Raw genomic sequence first — 18,423 nt, 5'->3', positions numbered from 1 at the left:
TTTTACCTTAGTTCATTAAAAACTCTACAGGAGCATAAAAGCTAAATGAAAGAAGATTCTGTAGTTAGAGTAATGTTGGGGCATGAGACAGTATTTAAGAAAATAGTTCCAGGTTGTTAAACCGAAGAGGTGAGTGCCTTCAGTTTTCTTATGCCAGAATTCACATTATGGTTCAATTGCATTAATAGCTCATTAACTCTGCAGGTGATTTGCCTTTGTCCACACTTGAAAGAGATGCTGAAGAGAGTCAAAGAATCAGCATTCCACTTACCTGATGGTTAGCCTTCATTACAGACAGAGGTAAAGGCTATTACAGCACCACAAATCATAAAGCACAGTACAAAGAATATGTAGGCATGAAAACACTATAAGTTGTGAATATACTATTTCCACTCAAAAGTGTGAAACTCAGAGACGTTGAAATTAGCACCTGAAATTAAGTATTACGTGTGATATTGTTAGAATGAAAACTGAAATAGAAGACTTTTTGATGAGGACTTGGCAATCCTATCAATGCATTTTGCACTCTGATATAATAATCATATTATTGGAAACACATTCTAAGTTGCACATTTTTGTCATAGTTGAGAGCCGAACATACATCTGGTATGTATCTTCTCCATGTAAGCTAGTAATACTACAGACTTTTTTATATAAGCAAAGTAATACCAAGAATAATTTTACCAAAATAAGGCAAAACATTTATACTCACCCAACACTGTGTAAATGTAAAAACTATTTAAGACTCATAATTGCAAAGACTCTTTATTCATAAGAGTGTATTATCAGAGAATTAGAATAAACATTCCCAGAAATGGAAAAATAAGTGACAAAAAGCTTAATAAACTTCTCGCTGTTTCTAGACATGACCTTCAGAATGATCATATTGACAATAAAAAAAATACTAGAATGTTCAGTCTGCAAGTCATCAAGGGCTAAGTTAGGTGCTTTGGCCTTGTTCTGCTGAAGAAAGCAGAGAGAATTTAGCTTTTGGATAGAGAATAGACATTGGTAGTCTCCAGATTTTACTTCCAGCATCTCAACCCACATTCAGCCTGGTGTGAAAAGATGGCAGATGGGATGACTTCTGTTATTTCGACTGCTGAAGCAGAATACTGCTTCAGCATCCTGCCTGTTTCTGTAAACATGAATATTCAGCCACAATAAGGAGCAAGGATAAGCGCGCTGACTGTATTAAGCAGGTACCAAAAATTCTTTATCCTTTTTCTCCTCATATCATCGATTAAGACCGAAAAAAAAAAATCAACATTCAGAAAATGTCATTTCTACCAACCTCGAAAAAGACTTATTATTCAATGAGATTATGCTGGCTTTCATATATTTAATGTAAATGTATGGAGGGAAATGTGTAGGCAGAAGAAAACCACAGTAATTGGCATTTTAGAGGGGAAAAATTTCAAGGTAACTAAACTGAACCAGTAATTATTTTCGACTTTATTTTATACTCATGATTTCATTATTTTCTCCGAAAATGTTGAGCAGGTATTAAGAGTATATCAGTGTTCACGATTTAAAACACAAATCCAATTCCTTTAAATTTCACAACAAACCTCTACACTGGCATATTATCCTGTTGTGTAAATAATGCCTATTTGTAACTCTTTTTTGCTTATATCTTGGAAGGGATTAATGAATCCAAAAAGGATAATTTTGCTATAAATAAAAGAAACAGTGATAATATCTCTATGAGAAATATTGTGATATTCCCTAAGGTATGTTACCATCTCTACCCCTCCCAAAAGACAGAGAATAAGGTCTAGAAATAAAATACACCTATATTTGCTAAAATGAGGAGTTTAGTAATTGCTGAAAGAAAATCTAAAGGCCACCTATTAAACACCACATCTCATCAAAATAAAAAAAATGGCAATTCATTGTAAATGGTGGGAATTTCTTCAAGAAACCTTATAAGTGAATAAATACCTCAATGCATAATTTGAATTCCACCCTCCATGTCACTTCTTTCTAAAAGACAACTATGTAGGAAGGTGGCATGAGCCATCAGTTTTCCCTGTATCTCCCTCCTCTCACGGCCAGGTAAGGAGCAAATGTCCCGGGTGCCAGGAACCAGACACACATCTCAGACTTACTTATGATCCCAAGGGCCCAGCAAGTTTTATATTTTAAAAATAAGAACAATTGTTAACAGAACGATGGATATCAGTCTGCTCTTTAGGACTGAGAGGGAATTTCTTCGATATTTTCCACATCCTAATGAGCATACATTATAGAAGTAAATCAATGCCAATGCAAGGCACACATGTGGAAGTAGAGATAAACTTACGAAGTAGCCTGTTCCCAAGCTGGAAGGAGCTGAACTCTGCAATAAAGCATAAAGACAAAGTGGAAAATCAGCAATGGCTTTTAACACGTTCCAATCCACACAGCTCATTACCAGCCCTTTGCAGGCTTTTCATCACTACATCACATAAGCAGTGTATGCTGCCCCTTGTCATCTGCTACTGATACAAATACTGTGTTGCTTAATTTTCCCCTTTACATCTCTCAACAACTCAGAGATGCTAACGTGCTATTTACTGAATTCCAAGCTTCTGCAGTGGACGTAATTGCCAATTTATTTGACAGGCAGCTGAGTAATGAATTAATGATGGCATTTCGTCCTGCACTGAGACTAAACAGACATGCATCAGCCTGCCTCCCTGACTTGCTGACATTCAATGTCCTGGTCTCAAGCTACTCAGTTTTGTGGCCACAAAGGGGCAGGCAAGAGGAAAAAGCCCAGACTGACTTGAAAATAAAAAGCCCAGTGGGTTTGGATGACTTTTCCAGTGTATGACCTACTTGCCAGTGTATTCCCTAAAGGCGCCAGTTAGTACACACAGAGTGCTTTACAAAAATGAGACATTTTGTAAACAGAATTAGTAGACTAAAATGCAAAGAATGTGTGGGTAAAGGGAAGCACTGAAAGGCACCATTTTTCTGAAGGTTTTAGTCACAAAAATTATCAATTTAGGCTTCTGGAATTCTGACACACAACGAACTAAAAAAAACAATAATTCCGAAAGGTACACCAGGCATCTCTTCTTTGGAGAAAGAGGCCGAAAAAAGAACTTGGTTTGTGTTGTAAACTTGTCTGTGATTAGTTCTTGTTTGTATGTTTCTTTTTTTTCTAAAACCTCTCATTACAAATTCTTTAATTTTTCGTGTCCCCTTCATGAACAAGAGAGGACACAAATGAGCTTGAAACAAAAAGAATGCTACTGCTGAGGCAGTCTTCAGGTCTCAGCGAGGCGTCCTTGTACCAGCAGGGCCTTCTCACTGACTAGCTTGGGTCAGGTGTTACACCTTCCTGGAGTGGCCTGACTTTCACTCTGATGCAATGATTACTCAGTTGAGCTGTAGCTCTTTCACCTAAATGTCCTGCCCCTGCTCTGCAAACTAGAGGCAGCAGAGACCATCTGGTTTACTCATCATTGCTTCTCCAGAGCCTAGGACAACGTCTTGCACACATTTAATAAGTATTTATTGAATTAATGTCTAAATAAATGAATGAATGAATTGTACAGGGGAAATTAAGGCTTAGACAAATTTAACATTTCCAAAAGTATAGTAGATATGATTCTTCTTGATTTAAACTGGTTTTGAGAAGGAAATATAGTCCTGTGAGCACAAACAGCATACACATCAAACAAGGATAGTGTGCTCCAGGACATTCCTAAATGCAATTCCCAAAGCAAAACTTTCTTCACCTCAGTGTTTCAGACAAGCTCAGGAGAATGAAGGATGATAGATGTGTGATTCTGCACTTTGGACTTGCTTTAAAAAAATCGTGCTGCATTCTTGATCCCATAAATGGTATGTAAGGAGGTCCAAAGAAGTCATGGAGACAGCTTCTCATAGCATTGATTAGCCATGTGACAGCATCATCTGTTTTCAGCACCAAGAGCCCTCCATGGAGCAGAGGAAGGCAAAAGCCAAGTTAGATCTCCACCAGGCTGGAGTCATGACTCTGGGAGGTAAACTCATTTTAGGATGAATTTCTCAGAGAAAATAAGATACTAGTTTATTTCAGGGTTTTTTTCCCCTTTCCTGCAAATGTATTCTATCCCAGAAGCAGAAGTTCCCCCTCAAGACCCACCTCCCACCCGCATGTACATATCATCTTTTTGTATACCAAAGAAAATGACATCCTTCAGGTCTCAGAAAGCTCTGTTATACTCATTTTGCATATATATTGTACATTACTCAGGGAGCTGGGTGGAGAAGAGGGCTTTGTTGTGCATATTTGTTCTGGCTATTGTTTATGCAGGTCTGACTGAATGAGGGAACAGTGGGTATCATTTCAATTTCTGATGTCAACATCAAATTACTTATTTAATTTCATGCCTGGCGAAGCATTGTATAGCTACACGCAGAATCATTTCACTTCATTTGTTATGCTGTGTTTTCGTGGCGACTGGCTTGCCTTCCAACTGACAGCTTTAATTACGACATGAATTTGATTGCACTGCCGAGGAATTATCATAATGCAACAAAGCATTTAAGCACCCTGCCTTAAAATACTCCCCCCTACACACACACATACACATGCACATGCACAGAGAGACACATGAAGGAACAGTGACACTAGATCCTCAAGTACATTAAAGGTCCACTCAGGTTTCAGCATGTGCTAGAAAGCATACAGAACTTAGAGTCAGAGGGTACCCACAGCTGCGAACCCACTGTACTCACCATATTTTCTTTGAATAGGAAAAGATTTGTGGCACTAATATGTGATTTCTACACTTGGCAAAGAACTTTGTAGAAAAATCCTTCTAATCTACTTTGTCAAATGTCCACGGCATTGACGTTTCCTCCCTTTATTTTCCCTCCTCCACCATATTTTTCTTGGCCAAGTGCCAGCTCCCTTCAATCACAGCTAGAGAATTTGAACAGAAACAACATCTCTGAAACAAAGAGATTTCTCCTTCCAGTTCTACAACCCCAAGAATCTGGCTATGACCTTGTATTCAGTGGTCACCCTGGTCACCAATAGAACTTCCACCATCAGATACAGGTAACAGAAGTTTTGAGACCAACAACAGGGCAGGAGTCAGGGTTTCACTGATAGCTCACAATACACACTATATCCCCGGTCCTTGCTATCCAAAAGGCCCAGAAGAGTCTTGGTCATGCATGCCTAATCTAAATTTGTATCTAAATATAGCAGAAAATATTTGATAGCTTTAACAGTTTTCCAAGTCAAAAATTCCATAAACACCTCAAACCATGGGCAACACCAAATTATGCTACAAAAATGGAATAAATGTTTATAAACAGCTTTTTATTGTTCGAAATGTGTTATGTTAGTTACTTATTTACCCATGTGCATTTAGGAATTGGTACTGCTTTCTCATGTTACAGGAAGAGACAGACACCACGAGGTAAAGGCCTAGGAAAGCAGACAGGTGGTGACGCCCTCACCACCGAACCATCTAATGGAGTCAAGTTGGTTTCAACTTTCTATGTTTCCCTAGTCAATTTCTAATGAGAAGAAGGGTCTTCCATTTTTCTTGCTTGAAGAGAGAAGGCAAACTCTGTCCAAGCAAAACAGCCTTAGAATCCAGAAAAGGCTGTGAGTCACACCGAGGCTTGAAAAACGAAAGGGTGTTTTTAAAGAATGAACAAACAGGATGTCACCAAGATGGGGGAGTGAGTAGTCTTCTTTGTCTCTCCCCCTTCTAATCTACAAATAATTGGACATTCATCGGTTAACAAAGGATATCCGTATAGCATCTCAGGACGCCTGAGAGACCTGTGCTGCTATACATCAGTAGGCAGATGGACTTCCCCCCGGGAGGAGGTGGAGATAGGTGAAAACGCTCCAATGCCAGATCCCCGGACAGCCTAGTACCTGCAAGCAGCTTTCTTCCAGTGGACACCCCCATAGCATCGCCATGCACCAAGGGTGGGTGTGTGCATGCACCGGCGGAGCGACAGTGGAAACTGGTGACTACAGCCCTACCTAAGCCCCCTGCAATTACCCCAGGACCAGGGGGAAACTCCACAGTCCTGCACCAGCAGCAGGGAAAGCTTCTACTCATCATTAGCAGAGAGGCTCCACCCAGCATTCAGAATGCTGGGAGGCTCCCGAAGAAGAGGATCCTGGGCAAGGCAGCAGCACACCAACCGCCTCTGACTCATGGACTCCGGCTGTATCCCAGAGCGGGCAGGGGCACCCAGAGATCCCGTGGGCATGGCCGGGGGCTAGGTGGAGCTCCAGCGACCTGGCTCTGCAGCCCAGAGGGACACTCCATGGGCCCGCACCAGTGGCAGGGAAAGCCTCTACTCAGCGTTAGCAGAGAGGCTCTGCCCAGCATTCAGAACGCTGGGAGGCTCCGGGAGAGGAGGATCCCAGGCAGCGCAGCAGCCCACCAGCCTCTGACTCATGGACTCCTTCTGTGTCTCAGAAGGGGCAAGGGAGACCCAGCGATCCCGTGGGCATGGCCCAAGGCTGGGTGGAACTCCAGCGGCTTGGTTCCATGGCCCAGGGGGAAAATCCACAGTCCCACAGCAGCCACGTGAAAGCCTCTGCACAGCACTAGTGGAGAGGCCCTGACCAGCAATCAGAAGGCTGGAAGGCCCTGGGGCAAAAGTAGCACAGCTAGGTGAGCTAACCACAGACTGCAGAAGATACCCATAGCTCTGCTGTGGCCTACAGTGGACAAGTGATATCTTGTGGGAACTGACAGTGACGGAGCTGCAAATATAGGTGATCCTGCTCCCGGTCACTGGGAAAGCCCATAACACTGCTGCAGATCCTAAGGAGGGAGCGTGTCTAGGTGGTCTGCAACAGTAGGCACCAGCAGCCTGAGGACCCATTGCGATTGCCACCACAGCTGACAAGGGACCCCACAGGACCACTGTGACTACGAGAAGGGGCCCAGGTCCAGTAAGCAACAGCTGACAGGGTTCCTGGTCGGTGCAGTCTAAGCAGCTGCTCCCCAGCCACACCAGTAGAAACAAGTGGAAGCAGTAATTAAACTCTATCTCTATGCGGAGGCACAAATCCACGACATCAAGCAGTATAAAAAAATATACTAAATCTCCAGAACAGAAGCAAAATGACAAGTACCCAGAAAACAATCTCAAAGACAATGAAATCTATAACATAAATGACAATGATTTCAAAACAGCCATTATTAAAAAGCTCACTGACTTAAAAGAGAATTCAGATAGACAACTCAATGAGTTCAGGAGCTATGTCACAAAAGAGCTTGATACTATAAAGAAGAACCAGTTAGAAATACTGGAGATGAAGAACACAATGGAAGAGATTAAGAAAAATCTGGACTCTCTGAACAGTAGGTTTGATAATATGGAGGACAGAATTAGCAATTTGGAGGATAGGAATATAGAAATGCTGCAGACAGAGGAGGAGAGAGAACTAAGACTAAAAAGAAACGAAGAAACTCTCAGAGAATTATCTGACTCAATTAGGAGATGCAACATAAGGGTTATAGGTATACCAGAGGGAGAAGAGAAGGAGAAGGGGGCAGAAGGCCTGTTCAAAGAAATAATGGCTGAGAACTTTCCAAACTTGGGAAGAGAGATGGAACTTCATGTGACAGAAGCCAATAGATCTCCAAACTTTATTAATGCAAGAAGACCAATCCCAAGGCATATAGTAGTGAAGCTAGAAAAAGTCAATGACAAAGAGAAAATATTAAGGGCAGCCAGGCAGAAGAAAATAACTTACAAAGGAAATCCCATAAGGCTATCAGTAGATTTCTCAGCAGATACCTTACAGGCTAGAAGAGATTGGAATGAAATATTCAAAACTCTGAAGGACAAAACCTGCAGCCAAGAATACTCTACCTAGCGAAAATATCCTTCAAATACAATGGAGAAATAAAAACTTTCCCAGATAAACAAAAGTTAAGGGAGTTCATTGCCACAAAACCTCCTCTTCAAGAAATGCTCAGGAAGAACCTCATACCTGAAAAATCAAAAAAAGGAAAGGGGTTACAAAATCCAGAACAAAGGAGATAAGCAGAAGGACAATAACAGAAAGTAGCAGCTCTCCATCAGAACAGGTTAGCAAAAGTTAAATAAAACATTAAAGATAAACAGAACAGAAACACCAAGAATAAATATAACCTAGTCATTTTAACCATAAACTCACAACACAAAAAAGAAGAGAAAAAAAAATCTGACAATAACAACCTAGAAAGGGAAGAGAAAAGGGATGGAACATTTTAATTTGAGGAAATAAGAGCCTATCAGAAAAAGGATTATCTCATCTACGAGATGTGTTATACAAACCACCTGGTAACCACTAAACAAATAACAAGAATAAAGTCACAAATTACAAATAAGAAGAAAGCCAATACAGAAATTTACCTACTTGAATTAGGAATCCAAAAATCATGGGACAAGAAACAAAGGAAATGCAAAAGAACCGGAAAACAAGTAATAAAATGGCAGCAGTAGGCCCCCAGGTATCAATAATCACTCTAAATGTAAATGGATTGAACTCTTCAATCAAAAGACACAGAGTGGCGGGATGGATCAAAGAACAAGATCCAACAATATGCTGCCTCCAGGAAACACACGTCAGCTGCAAATACAATATTGCAATACTGCAAAAGACAATATTGGAAGACAATACTGCAAGCTAATAATGAACAAAAGAAAGCAGGTGTTGCCATACTTATATCAGACAAAGTAGACTTCAAAGCAAAACAGATAAAGAAAGCCAAAGAGGGGCAGTATATAATGATAAAAGGGACACTCCACCAAGATGACATAACACTTATAAATATATACGCACCCAACACAGGAGCACCAAAATTTGTAAAGAAACTATTAACAAAGCTAAAAGGAGACATCAACAACAATACAATAATAGTAGGGGACCTCAACACCCTATTAACACCAATGGATAGATCATCCAGACAGAAAATCAACAAGGAAATTATAGAATTAAATGAAAAATTAGACCAGATGGACTTAATAAATATATATAGAACACTTCATCCAAAAACAGCAGGTTACACATTCTTCTCAAGTGCGCATGGAACATTCTCAAGGATAGACCATATCTTGGGAAACAAAGCAAGCATCAATAAGTTCAAGAGGGTTGAAATAATATCGAGCATCTTTTCGGATCATAATGTTATGAAACTAGAAATCAACTACAAGAATAAAGCTGGGAAAGGACAAAAATGTGGAGACTAAACAACATGCGACTGAACAAACAATGGATTATTGAAGAAATTAAAGAAGAAATCAAATATTATCTGGAGACAAATGAAAATGAAAACACACCATACCAACTTATTTGGGATGCAGCAAAGGCAGTGCTAAGGGGAAAATTCATTGCAATACAGGCTCACCTAAATAAGCAAGAAAAATCTTACATAAACCACCTCAAACGACACCTAAGAGAATTAGAAAAAGAAGAACAAACAAAGCCCAAAGTCAGTAGAAGGAGGGAAATAATAAAAATTAGAGCAGAAACAAATGATATTCAAACAAAAAAGACAGTAGAAAGGATCAATGAAACAAAGAGTTGGTTCTTCGAAAAAATTAACAAAATCAATAAACCCTTAGCCAGACTCACAAAGAAAATAAGAGAGAAGACTCAAATAAATAAAATTAGAAATGAGAGAGGAGAAATCACTACAGATACCAAAGAAATACAAAGGATCATAAGAGAATATTATGAAAAACTATATGCCAACAAATTGAACAACCTAGAAGAAATGGATAAATTCCTAGACTCATATAACCTCCCCAAACTGAATCAGGAAGAAATAGAGAATCTGAATAGACCAATCACAAGTAAAGAAATAGAAACAGTAATCAAAAACCTCCCCAAAAATAAAAGTCCAGGACCAGACGGCTTCTCTGGAGAATTCTACCAAACATTCAAAGAAGATCTAATACCTATCCTTCTCAAACTATTCCAGAAAACAGAGGAAGATGGAGCACTCCCTAATACATTCTATGAAGCCAACATCACCCTGATCCCCAAACCTGACAAGGACAACACAAAGAAGGAAAACTACAGGCCAATATCACTGATGAACATAGATGCAAAAATCCTCAACAAAATTTTGGCAAACCGAATACAACAATACATCAAAAAGATTGTACACCATGATCAAGTGGGATTTATACCAGGGACACAGGGATGGTTCAACATCTGAAAGTCAATCAACGTGGCTCACTACATTAACAAAATGAGAAACAAAAACCATATGATGATCTCAATAGAGGCAGAGAAAGCATTCGACAAGATCCAACAACCATTTATGATAAAAACCCTCAATAAAATAGGTATAGAGGGAAAGTACCTCAACATAATAAAGGCCATATATGACAAACCCACAGCCAACATCATACTCAACGGACAAAAACTGAAACCAATCCCTCTCAGAACAGGAACAAGACAAGGGTGCCCACTTTCATCACTCTCATTCAACACAGTACTGGAGGTTTTGGCCAGAGCAATTCGGCAGGAAAAAGAAATAAAAGGAATCCAAATAGGTAAGGAAGAAGTAAAACTCTCACTGTTTGCAGATGACATGATCTTATATATAGAAAACCCCAAAGAATCCACAGGAAAACTATTAGAAACAACCAACAGCTACAGCAAAGTTGCAGGGTATAAAATCAACATACATAAATCAGTAGCATTTCTATACACTAACAATGAACTAACAGAAAAGATCTCAAGAACTCAATCCCATTCACAATCGCAACAAAAAGAATAAAATACCCTGGGATAAGTTTAACCAAGGAAGTGAAAGATCTATACAATGAAAACTACAAGACTTTCTTGAAAGAAATCGATGACAACATAAAGAGATGGAAAGACATTCCATGCACATGGATTGGAAGAATAAACATAGTTAAAACGTCCATACTACCTAAAGCAATCTACAGATTCAATGCTATCCCAATCAGAATCCCAATGACATTCTCTACAGAAATTGAACAAAGAATCCTAAAATTCACATGGGGCAACAAAAGACCCCGAATTGCTAAAGCAATCCTGAGAAAGAACAACAAAGCTGGATGCATCACAATCCCTGACTTCAAAGCACACTACAAAGCTACAGTTATCAAAACAGCATGGTAGTGGTACAAAAACAGGTGCACAGATCAAGGGAACAGAATTGAAAGCCCAGAAATAAAACCACACATCTATGGACAGCTAATCTTTGACAAAGGAGCTGACGGCCTACAATGGAGAAAAGAAAATCTCTTCAACAAGTGGTGCTGGGAAAACTGGACAGCCACATGTCAAAGAATGAAAATCGACCATTCTTTTTCACCATTCACAAAAATAAACTCAAAATGGATCAAAGACCTAAAGATTAGGCCTGAAACAATAAGTCTTCTAGAAGAGAATATAGGCAGTACACTCTTTGACATCAGCTTCAAAAGAATCTTTTTGGACACCATAACCCCTCAGAAGAGGGAAACAATAGAAAGAATAAACAAATGGGACTTCATCAGACTAAAGAGCTTCTTCAAGGCAAGGGAAAACAGGATTGAAACAAAAAAACAGCCCAATAATTGGGAAAAAATATTTACAAGTTATTTATCTGACAAAGGGTTAATCTCCATAATATATAAAGAACTCACACAGCTCAACAACAAAAAATCAAACAACCCAATCACAAAATGAGCAGGGAACATGAAGAGACATTTCTCCAAAGAGGATATAAGGATGGCCAATAGACACATGAAAAGATGCTCATCATCACTAATCATCAGGAAAATGCAAATCAAAACTATACTAAGATATCACCTTACGCCTGTTAGAATGGCAAAAATATCCAAAACCAAGAGTGACAAATGTTGGACAGGCTGTGGAGAAAAAGGAACCCTCATACACTGTTGGTGGGAATGCAAACTGGTGCAGCCGCTATGGAAAACAGTATGGAGATTTCTCAAAAAGTTAAAAATAGAAATACCTTATGACCCAGCCATCCCACTACTGGGTATCTGTCCTAAGAACCTGAAATCAGCAATTCCAAAAGTCCCATGCACTCCTATGTTCATCGCAGCATTATTCACAATAGCCAAGTCATGGAACCAACCTAAGTGCCCAGCAACTGATGATTGGATAAAGAAGATATGGTATATATATACAATGGAATACTCCTCAGCCATAAAAAAGGACAAAGTCGTCCCATTCACAACAACATGGATAGACCTTGAGGGTATTACGTTGAGTGAAATAAGCCAGACAGAGAAAGATGAACTCTGTATGACTCCACTCATAGGTGGTAGTTAACATATGGACAAAGAGAACTGATCCGTGGTTATCAGGGGAAAGGGGGGTGGGGGGAGGGCACTAGGGGTGAATTGGTGTACCTACAACATGAGTAATAATAATGTAAAACTGTAATTTCACAAGGTTGTTAACCATCATAATCTTAATTAAAGAAAAAAAATATCCACACTTCCTAAAGCAATCTATAGGTTCAATGCAATCCCTATCAAAGTTCCAACAACATTTTTCACAGAAATAAAACAAAGAATCCTAAAATTTATATGGAACAACAAAAGACCGTAATAGCCAAAGGACTCCTGAGGAAAAAAAGAACAAAGCTGGAGGTATCACACTCCCTGATTTCAAAATATACTACAAAGCTATAGTAAACAAAATAGGATGGTACTGGCACAAAAACAGACACAGATCAATGGAACAGAATCGAAAGTCCAGAAATAAACCCACACATTTATGGACAGCTAATATTCGACAAGGGAGCCAAAAGCATACGATGGAGAAAGGAGAGTCTCTTCAATCAATGGTGTTAGGAAAACTGGACAGCCACATGCAAAAGAATGAAAGTGGACCATTCCTTTACACCATGCACAAAAATCACCTGGATCTTATTACGTAGCAAAGGAGAGCTTTCTTACACACACACTCTGCCTCAATCTCCAAGGTACTACGAGCCGCAAGAACAGTAATAGGAGGCACAGTTGAAAGACATTTTCCAGGAAGGAGAATGTTGCTACTGTCATTCAAGACTGCAAGTGGATATTCATTAAATACTCATTCTACTCCTACTCACTGCCCCCCATCTGACTTTCTTTCCATCTCTGTCACTAAGCTATCATTGAAGCTACTCATTAAACTCATGAAGTTAACATTTCTATTTTAACAGCTTACCTACAACAAGGGATTTTTAAAATTGATTATCCGTCTAAAATAGATGTGCCCCTATTCATTAGAAATCTACACAGAGAGACCATGGCTACTATTGCAGCTCCCTGACTACAGCATGGATGTGTACTCCATCCCTAGATGAGGATGTGTGCTCTGACCCTAGGACTAATTTAAACAGGATATTTAAAATTCTTCCAAATCACCAACTGTGTCTGACATCACTACCTACCCAACTCCAAGTTATGCTTTTCTCTCTTGGGAGTAAACAGCAGAAGGATTAAGCCAGGAAATCACATGGCCAAGTAACATTTTTTGCAAAGGTCACAAAACAAACTCATTGTTAGATTTTCTGTAGTGTTTTAGAAAACAATGACAAAAGAACCTTAAACCTTAATCCTAAGAAATGTGCCTTGGAGATAAGATTTCTTATAGCTGATAAAGATGCAAAATATATTTGAATGGGAATTACTACTAGGGGAATTCAAGTAAAAATGGGGCAACAACTTGTAAAAAGCATCAGGTAAGGAAATGGTTACTTTCAGCTTCAGTTTTCAAGCCTCTGTTATAACCCACTTCGAGTTTGTCACCAGCTCTCATGGATACTCAACTGACTTCTGGTTCTTCCTCTGATTTGATTCTTGCTCTCCTCTTTATCTGCAGTTCTTCATATAAAAAGCAAAGTAAACATTTTAAAGTAAAAATTGTAACACTATTCCTTTTAACATCTTGCAGTGGCTTTTTAAATAATAACCTATAGTGAGTTGAATAGTGTCCCTCTAAAATTCATGTCCACCTGGAACCTCAGAATGTGATTGTGAGGGGTAATTTTATGCATCAACTTGACTGGGCCACTGAGTACCCACACATTTGGTCAAATGCTATTCTGTGAAGGTGTTTTTGGATGAGTTTAACATTTGAATTGATGACTAAGTAAGGCATACTGCTCTCCCTAATGTGGGTGGCTCTCATCTTCTCAGTTGAATAGAACAAAAGGATGACCATCAGAATAAGAGGGGATTCCTCCTGTCTCACAGTCAAACTAGGAATAACAGTTTTTTCCTACCTTCAAACTCAAACCGAAACACTGACTCTTCCTGGGTCTTGAACCTTTCAGTCTTTGGACTGGAATTACACCATCAGCTCTGCTGAGACTCAGGCCTTGCACTCAGATTGGAACTAAGCATTGGCTCTCCAGCTTGCTGAGTGCCAATCTTGAGATTTGTCAGCCTCCAAAACTGTGTATATCTATACAAACTGTTGGTTCTGTTTCTCTTGAGAACCCTGACTGATATAACGACCTTGTTTGGAAATAGGGTCTTTGCAGATGTAATTAAGTTGAGGTAATACTGGGCCCTAAATCCAACAACTGTTCTCCTTATAAGAAGAGGAGAAGATACACAAAGCTACAAAAAGAGTAGAAGGCCACATAAAGATAGAGGCAGACATTGGATTGTTGTAGTCATTAGCCAAGGAATACCAAGGATTGCCAGATGCCACTAGAAGCTAGAGAGGAAAGGAAGGATTCTTCTCTAGAGCCCTTGGAGGGATCATGGCCCTGCTCACACTTTAATGTTGGACTCCCAGCCTTGAAAACTACAAGATAATAGATTTCTGTTGTTTTAAGCTACTCCGTTGTGGTCACTAGTTCCAGAAGCCCAGGGAACCACTACAATATCTAGCCTCCTTACCATAGACTAGAAGATATTATGGGATCAATCTCTGTGCTCATTCTCTGTACTCTAGCCACAATGTCCTATTTTCTTTCCCTCAAACATGTCATGCTTGCTCCGACTCAGGGCCTTGAGCTTGTTCCTATTGCACAGAATGTTCTTCCCGCAGATCTTCACAGGGCTATCTCTTCTTCTTTATTCAGGCTTCTCTTCAAAAGTCACCTATTCAGAAAAGCCTTATCCAAACACCCTAAAGTAGCAATACACACCCTTGCACCTCTCATTACTGTTTTGTTTACTTCATAAAATGTATTATATCAAAAATATATTACATAAGAGAGTAATATGAAATAATATATACATTTTATTATTTGCTAACAGTTTTGTTGTTTGCCTTCCCTCAACAGAATGGAAGCTTCATGAGGGCAGAGGCTTCATCTTATTCACCATTCAACCTCAAGCACCCGGAACTATACCTGACACATAAAACGTGTCTGATAAATATTTCTGGACAACCAAAACAATGACTTATCTTGGAAAATATATAAATATATAGTACAGGAATGGAAAAAAGACACAAACAAGCTGTTAGGGAAAAGGAAAATCTGGCACAAATAAATAAAGATAAAAAGGAGAAAGATAATATCGAGTCCTTCACAGGTCTGGACTAGATTTTCTTAAATATGGTGAACTTCATTGATGGTGTGGCCCGTGTCTGTTTCTTCCTTACTAGCAGCTAGTGAACCTGGCACAGAGTGAAACCTCAATAAAGGTCTGGAGGGAGGGTGGGAAGAAGGGAGGACAGGAGAGATGCTTGCATGGATGGGTGAAGGACAGCATAGTGGGATAAATAAGTCAATAAAACCCCAAAATCTGGGAGCTTTGAGGTAGGGTATCTCAAGAAGAAGTAGAAGAAATGCCTCAACTGTGATCATATTAAGTGAACTATAAACAGCTACAGAACTAAAGATTAGAGAACTGTTTAGTACAAGACATGCTAGAATTTAATCTCTTTTCACTATTTTCTGAAATTTTTGAATTCTTTCAAAGTCTGGAACACTTAAGAAGTATTAAACATTTTTCTGCCTTCTCATAACTAAAAACCTGACTCAAACTTTCGGAGAGCAACTAGAGTCATATCCATATACTCATTTGAATAAAGCATTAAAAGATTTTACTTCCACAGCGGGGTGGGGAGAGTTTGCTAGAGGAAGTGACATTAGGGCTGGTAGAATAAAAGAAAAAGAAAAAAAGGGAAGGAAACAAAAGAATAAACAAAGGTAGGAAGATTTTAAAGTACATATTATTCAAGAAAAAAACAATGGTTCAGAGGGACTAAGTATAAGGTACAAAGATGGGGAAGTAGAGGGAGAGAGAGAAGATGAAGTAGCTTCACACTTGTGGAGGGCTCTGCGAATAATCCTCACGAGCGCAGACTTTGTCCAGAATATCTCAAGACAGTTTAATTGTGAGCTCTGACTCTCAGAAAAGCTACTGTGGAAGCACTGTAGAGCACAGTGCAAAGGAAACAGAGACAGGGCAGGTGAAATCATTGAGAGGCTACAGGAATCATACGTGTAAGAAATAGCGAGGGCATCTGAAGCATCAGTATAGCCAAGGAGAAGACAATTGTACCCAAACACCTCTTCAGAAATAAAGTCAGCAGATCAAGGAGAGTGACTAAGTGGACAGGAGAAGTAAGACAGAGGAAGGAACAGACCTTGACTTTGAGGATACAAGCTCTAGGATCCAATATTGGGACAGGGAAATAAGAGGGACAGTTGGGGGTTGAGAAAAATAGGTAAGGAGACATAGGATAATGAGGATTTTACTCTGAGGCAAGACTCGTGTTTGTCATGATTGAGATAAGCAGGTCTTAGCAAGTTGACAGCTACAAGGGAATTCAAATTAAAAAGGGTAGAGAAGGCTCCTAAGGGAAGTTCTAAATCTGAAGCAAAAAGGAAATATTGTTGAACACAGAGGATATGCCAAAAACTGTGCCATGTGATTCAAATGTAATCTTTAAAGGAGATCTACAAGGCAGCTGAAATTATCCCCATTTCACAGATAAAGAAAACAAGGCTTAGAAAGATTAAGTTGCTCAAGGTCACACAGATAACAAATAAACTGCTATTAAAACTTAGCGTGTCTGTAATGAATGCCCAGGACCATTTTATAATTTGGGGCTTTGTTTTATCTACTAAGTTTATAAGTAAATTTAGCCACTAAGTTTTGACAACTTCCTCAGTCACAAAATTCTGCATAAGTCAGATGCAATAATTTCCCCCTTGAAAAACTTATCTTGAATATTTATATATTCTTATTCTCCTTAACTTTCTCCTTAGTGACTAAACAAATTACTGTCTCCTTGATGTGGACAAACTGAAAGTCCTTGTACACAATTATTCACACCTGGCAATATGGTTTAGAAATATGTAATTGAGAAAAGGCAAGCACATTTGGACTTTAAGCTTTACCCATGAGTCAAATATTCTTTATTCTTACTATTTTTGCCTGTCTGATTCAAAATAACAAAGCTGAAATAATACAGTATCTTGATTAGCTGTACTTGAGAGTAAGTCTCAAGTGCCAAAGCTTCTAAAAATATCACTAAAAGTGAGCAGAAGACTTACAGGAATTTGTATCTCAGCTGAAAACCCAGTAGTGGACATGATGGACTAACAGGGACTGAAAATACGCTCCCATGTTAGCAGCTTAAGTAGACAAAATGTATTTAAAAAGGGGTTTTAGAAATGAGGCAGTAGGCAGTGCAGGACAGCGATCTTAGAGAGAAGGGAAACAAATAGGAGGACCCTTACAATTGCCCCCAGCTTACTGCCTGGAGAGAGTTTTCACGCCACCAGAGGGTCGGGGGGTGGGTGGGAGATGATCCAGGTGGAGACCAGAAGTATCCCTGAGTTGAAAAGGAGAGTTGATAATCAGGGGAAGCCAAGGCAGCTGAAATTTGCAAATCAGAGGATGGGAGAGAAGAGAGCTTCGGAGAGAAAGAATCATGAAACCTGCAGGAGGTTGCCCTCTAGTCTTCACCTGAGTCTACAGGAGCACATTTGTGGGAGGCAAGGAAAACAAGCACTGGAAGGAGCAGGTAGAACAATTCCCAGAGCTCACACAGCAGAGAATAGTTGGGATTCCCACCAGTCACAGTGGAAAAACCTTGTAATACATCAGGAATTAGGCAGAGTATTCAGTACAGGGGAAAAATTAGCTCTAGACTAAAGGCTGTTCTGGTTCCACTCAGGAAAGCGTGAAAGCAAACCTCAGAAAAATCAACTATTTTCAAGTGATGTAACTGCATCTCAGAATAAAACTCACGAATATTTATAGAAACCAGAAATATCCAGCACCCAACAACGAAAAATTCACGAATGTGAATTTTCAACGAAAAATTTGAATGTTTGGCATTCAAAAAAACATTGTCAGGCATGCAAAGAAGCTGGGAAATACAATCCGTATGGGGAGAAAAAGCAACTAATAGAAACAGACTCAGAAATGACATACATGACACAATCAATAGATAAGAGCATTAAAATAGTTATAAAAAAGTATTTTCCATATGATCAAGGAAGTAAATGA

At 39.3% G+C, this 18,423-nt stretch overlaps 1 protein-coding gene across 8 annotated transcripts in view; it reads right to left on the bottom strand.

Annotated features, from left to right (window-relative positions):
• AUTS2 (activator of transcription and developmental regulator AUTS2) overlaps nucleotides 1-18,423 on the bottom strand; it is a 1,156,658-nt gene that overhangs the window by 607,464 nt on the left and 530,771 nt on the right. For 7 of the 8 annotated variants that reach the window (XM_023616830.2, XM_023616828.2, XM_023616831.2 and 4 more), the window contains one exon: nucleotides 2,306-2,341. The exons of the other annotated variant lie outside the window; for it this stretch is intronic. In XM_023616830.2, coding sequence (XP_023472598.1) covers nucleotides 2,306-2,341 — 36 coding nt within the window. The remainder of the gene's footprint in view (nucleotides 1-2,305; nucleotides 2,342-18,423) is intronic. 8 annotated transcript variants of the gene reach the window in all.

This window comes from Equus caballus, chromosome 13 (assembly GCF_041296265.1).
Source record: "Equus caballus isolate H_3958 breed thoroughbred chromosome 13, TB-T2T, whole genome shotgun sequence".
Taxonomy (NCBI): domain Eukaryota; kingdom Metazoa; phylum Chordata; class Mammalia; order Perissodactyla; family Equidae; genus Equus; species Equus caballus.
The sequence above is the reverse complement of the archived record's forward strand: the minus strand, read 5'-3'. Positions and strand labels throughout refer to the sequence as shown.